The sequence below is a fragment of the Anneissia japonica genome, unplaced genomic scaffold (assembly GCF_011630105.1).
Source record: "Anneissia japonica isolate Jap-2015-1 unplaced genomic scaffold, ASM1163010v1 scaffold3040_len1308831_cov196, whole genome shotgun sequence".
NCBI lineage: Eukaryota > Metazoa > Echinodermata > Crinoidea > Comatulida > Comatulidae > Anneissia > Anneissia japonica.
In genome coordinates this window covers 665,784-671,385 of record NW_022718257.1, presented here as the reverse complement: position 1 = coordinate 671,385, position 5,602 = coordinate 665,784, and the positions used below count along the sequence as shown (strand labels likewise).

Below are 5,602 nucleotides of genomic sequence, written 5' to 3'. Positions count from 1 at the left end.
ACAAATTGTATATAGTTGCATATTGTTGTATATAGGATCTGAGGTAATACTAAGGTAATGTATGCAAAATAGACTTCAGATTGAACGCCAAGAATTATACTGATTGGTCACTCATTTTAAATTTTCCCACCAAAAAGTTTTTCCTTCAAAAAATCAATGCGGACCGATAATTAGGCACTCACTGTGCTGTAATTGGTTGAGTACCGAACTCGTATAGTGTAGCACTGTCTAGGTGTAGGCGGAACGATTTTGGCTAAGCCAAAATTTGTCCTGGCCGGATCAATATTATCAAAGGAGGACTGATTTTGGCGGCCAAAATCGGTCCCCCAGACAAATTTTAGCGGCCAAATTCGGTCCCCCGGACCGATTTTAGCCCGGACCAATTTTGGCGTGACAGGCCGGCCTGCTCTCAGAACAATTTGGCCCTTCAAAAAGTATTAGAAACCACTAGTATAGACCTTCCAATCCAAAAATTCGGATTCGGGTTAAATGCAACTTTACCCTCTGTGTAATTTGGTACCATTTCCATAAATTTTTGTGCATTCATTTTGTTTTATCACACCTACAATGGTTTTATTCGTTGAACGAAGATGAACTGGTGAATTCAAAAGAAAAGAAGAAAGTTTCATTTCATAAAATATAAAATAACAAGAATCTATTATGTATAATTAAGGGAATAATGAATGCTTTTATTCATGCAATTTCAAAGACTTTTTTTATTTTTATAAAAGATGGAACTGTTCCATTCAACTAGGTTCAACATCGTTGAATAGAATAGTCATGTTTTAACTCATGGACATGTTCTTCCCATTACACTCATAAACATTCATTTACTGTTTAATTATTCCAAGTTGTGAAGAAAAAATTATATAGTAAGAAAATAGGATAGATGTACTTTTGTCAATATAGTGTAGCGCCCACTATCATTGTAAACGATCAAGGTCAGTGGATAATCAGTGGTGGTGCTAATGTGGATTTAGTTTATATAAGTAGAAGGAAGAGGTTATTGTACCGTGCGAATAACGACTTCGTAAGTAGAATACAAGACAATACTAATCGTTTTTGTGGATGAGTTTTATCTGAAACTTTGGGATGGTGAATACTGGTGCTTTGATTGAAGCACAAGCTGGCTGAATCATGTGATAGGCCTACATTGGGATTGTGGACACATCCTTACTAGCAAATTCAATATCTCTCGTAGATAAATCAGTTCGGATCATTATTTCATTTGCTTTTAGTTGTGATTTTAATGCAATTTAATACCTTTGTACCCAGTCCAGAATCTTATCAGGATTATCGGTGGTGGAGTGAGCTAGCTTCAAAGCTTAGATATTGTTATTTCCGTTCTCAGTTTATTTTATATTGATAGCTTGGTAGGATACCTTTGTGCAATATTGAATTCATTAGAAAACAGGTTCTAATTACACTATCTGTACTATCTGTAGCAAAGTTATCGTGTCAACGAATAACACCTCACGTTAAATCAGGATTTGTGGTAGGCCTTCATGTAGGCCTATGTGGTATAATTATAGTGTGAATGATGAAAACATTATATTAACTAAGACTATAGGTCCATATATTAGGCATAAGAGACATATATTCAAATATATAACCTAATTTAAATACATATTTTTTCAGTTGCCATCAGTTTCAGTATACCAATCAACTTGTCACCTACGTGCGGATTTATTTTTAAATAGGCCTACAAGACATATTGGGAATAAAACAAAGCTCGTATGGCTAAACATACTCATTGGAGAGATTCTAAGGTGAGAATATAAGACTTAGACGTATTATAGTATATAGACTTTTCCCATCCTCTCGTTCCAAAAATAGTATCGGACTATTTCATTTGTTTTCCACACTTCACTACAAGATAGCAGTGGCGTAGAAAAGTATTTTTCATTGGGGGGGTATCTCGGTGTCGTATCAGTAGGTCATATCAGTACACCACAGAGTCCTATATGATAAAGGGATGTATTTTTACCGGGCTGACCAAGCCGTCGTACCGGGCTGGGTAATAAGAGAAAAGAAAGAAGGGAGAGGGAGGGAAAGAGAAAGAAGAGGAAGAGATAAGGAAAGGAAAAGAAAAAGAAAAGAGAAAAATAAAGACAAGAATAAAAAGGAAGATATCATTATGACCAGATTCACAACACCCTGCAACCCCTTCTCCACTTCAAAAACTGTCATAACTCCTTTGATCTGTGCTGCCCGATGGTGTAACCACTGAGGGACAAGGGGAAAATATCTATCTTTTGAAAATCTTCCCCACCCCTTTATAAATGCCCTTTTCATCCCCTGAAAGTGCCTAAAAACCTCAAATTTCGCAATTCTTGTTAACATGGGCCAATTTCCTCTAAAAATTGCACATTTTAGGGAGTTTTGATCTATTCCAATGAAATTAGATTTAAAAACACCTGGGGACAAGGGGAAAATATCCATCTTTGGAAAATCTTTCCCCACCCCTTGACAAATGCATCCTCTGAAAGTGCGTAAAATTCTCAAATTCTTTGCGCGCATTTCTTGTTACGGTAGGCCAATTTCCTCTATAAATTGCACATTTTAGGGAGTTTTCATCAATTCCGACGAAATTAGAAATAAAAACACAAAAATATTTTGCGCGCTTCGCGCGCATTTTTTATGGCTTTTAGAGTTATTTAAACACATAATAGTCCCAAACTAAAGAAAGACAAATTTAAGATAGATCGTTTTAACCTAAAAGAAGGGCCTCGATGTGTATTGATGGTGAAAGAATATGTTTGTAATAAATAAAACCATGATGAAAATGCTTATATTTAGTTTTAAACACACATGTGTGGCCTATAATATTATAAATAAGACAAGCCCTATGTCGTATTGTTTTCTATATGGGGAGTGGGGTGGGGTGGGTATGGTAAATTCCTAACCGGGAAAATAAATGGTGTTAGCGCCAATGTGTGCATGTTTTCAATATCAGGGAGTGTCATGCAATCATCAGAAATTATGTCAGATGGCGCCGCCATATTGGATTACAAGATGGCCGCCAAATTATTGCTATTTTTGTCAATATCTTATCTACAGCACCTAGCACTGTCAATCAAAGACCGTTACCCATGTTTTCGGTATCAAGGACTATCATGCAGCCATCAGAAATTATGTCAGAATGCCACCATTTAATTTCAAGATTGCTGCCATGCTATTTCAACATGGCCGTCAAATTAATTATTGATAATGTTGTAAATGTCGTCATATCTACAACACCTAGCACCTGTCTCTTATACACATCTAGATGTGTATAAGAGACAGGCTCCATTTTATCCCATAGATAGTCAAAATATTGGGGGGATGATACAATGGACCATCCCCCCTTGTCAAATATTGGGGGATATATCCTGCTCCCCCCTCCCGTGATCTACGCCTATGCAATTGTTGACGTCTATTTTAAAAATTAAACTTGATATAATGTTTTTTACCCATTAAATATTCTCTCATCATATATTCAGCATTTTCTCTCGTGACCTAAATTTGTTAATTGTCTAATCATTTTCTGCTTCAGCCTTTCAAACTGAGCATTGGTGGTGGTAGTTTTCATTAATATGAACTCTATCAGGGCGTACCATTTTTCAGTTCACAAAATACTGCTGACACAAACCTAGATCAAAGAGTTTCACTGCGTTTAATTACTAAAGCTGTATTCTATAATATTTAAAATGATAATAATAATAATAATAATAATAATAATAATAATACATATTTTAATAATATATTTTGACATGTCAATTTTGTTATTTATGTTTATAGGCATGGCTGGATACTGGTCTTAGTCTGTCATCTACCAGCAATGAAGCATGCAAACTCTATGACGCTGCGTTGACTCAGGTAATGTAGAAGTACGGTCACTTTCATGGTTCAGGTCGGGTGAAGATGTAGCGAGAAATAATATCTGATTTATTGGTCTACAAACTGCTCTGTGTTTTAATTATTGTACTTATGCAAATGTAGCGGGTGTTTACCCCTACCTGATAGTAAGCGAACAGTCACTAATAGTACAGCGGCTAATGTTGAATTTCTGGTGGAATCGTGCACTTCTGGAAGAAAGCATCAAACTTCCCACAGTGATACTATGACACCTAAAGATCATTAAAAAAAAATAGACCCCAAAATATAACGCCTCATAATGGCCACCATCTTGAAATCCAATGTGGCCACCAAAATATTTGATTTTAGCCAATATATTCGTATCTACAGCACATGTCATTGCCAAATGAAGATCATTACCCATGTTTTCAATATCAGGGAGTGTCATGCAATCATCAGAAATTATGTCAGATGGCGCCGCCATATTAGATTTCAAGATGGCCGCCAGATTAATTATATTTTTATCAATATTCATATCTACAGTGAGCACTGTCAATCAAGGACCGTTGCCATGTTTTCGATATCAGGGACTACCATGCAGCCATCAGAAATTATGTCAGAAAACCACCATATTAAATTTTAAGATGGCCGCCATCTTGAAATTTAATATGGCCGCCAAAATAATTAATTTTAGCCTATGTATTCATATTTACAGCACATATCACTCCAACTGAAGATCATTACCCATATTTTCAACATCAGGGAGTGTCATGCAATCATCAGAAATTATGTCAGATGGCGCCGCCATATTGGATTACAAGATGGCCGCCAAATTATTGCTATTTTTGTCAATATCTTATCTACAGCACCTAGCACTGTCAATCAAAGACCGTTACCCATGTTTTCGGTATCAAGGACTATCATGCAGCCATCAGAAATTATGTCAGAATGCCACCATTTAATTTCAAGATTGTTGCCATGCTATTTCAACATGGCCGTCAAATTAATTATTGATAATGTTGTAAATGTCGTCATATCTACAACACCTAGCACTGTCAAAGATCTCTACTCGTGTTTTCGATATCCGTGACTGTATCATGCAGATATCAGAAATTATGTCAGAAGGCCGCCATATTGAATTTCAAGATGGCTGCCATATAGGATATCAAGATTGCGACCAACATTTTTTTTTTCATATTTACATATGTAAACTACCAGCACTGTGAATCAATATTGTGTATATGTATAATTAGGGATATCATGCAATCATCAAACATCTCATAATCATAGTGAGACCGGCCTATGGCAGTGAAGTAACACAATTTAGAAAGAAGTCCGACAACTGCCACGTTGGATTTCAGGATGATTGCCAATTAAGAAAGGTACATGAAAGAAATGGAAATTTCAAAAAAAATAATAGAAAACTGTTAAGGAATAACAAATTGGTAATCAATCGAAAGTAATGAAAATTAAAAAAATAAGTAAATAACTGCTTTGTATGGTATGAGAGCAAGTGCAGAGGGAGAGAGATAGATGCAGATATTAAACATCATTTATATTAAAGCTAGTTTTAGCATGAATGAAATTATATAAACATAAATCAAATATTCAAATTAATGGTGTGAAGACACTAATATCGATTAGACCTCATATGAGATGGCTAATTATCATTTTCAAATGAAATATAAACATATAATGTTTGTATGTATTGAAAGGGAAAGAAACGGAAAAGAAAATTAAAGGAAAAGAAAGAACGGAAAGGAAA

The 5,602-nt window shown here is 35.4% G+C and overlaps 1 protein-coding gene across 2 annotated transcripts in view; it reads left to right on the top strand.

Moving 5' to 3' along the window:
• Window positions 1-937: 937 nt before the first annotated feature.
• The window catches only part of LOC117110499 (tetratricopeptide repeat protein 38-like), a 20,445-nt gene continuing 15,780 nt past the window's right edge, over window positions 938-5,602 (top strand). The window contains exons 1-3 of one of the 2 annotated variants that reach the window (XM_033253228.1): window positions 938-1,030; window positions 1,639-1,769; window positions 3,781-3,858. In XM_033253228.1, the coding sequence (XP_033109119.1) occupies window positions 1,737-1,769; window positions 3,781-3,858 (111 nt within the window). In that variant the 5' untranslated portion in view covers window positions 938-1,030; window positions 1,639-1,736. The other variant, XM_033253230.1, reaches the window with a different exon arrangement.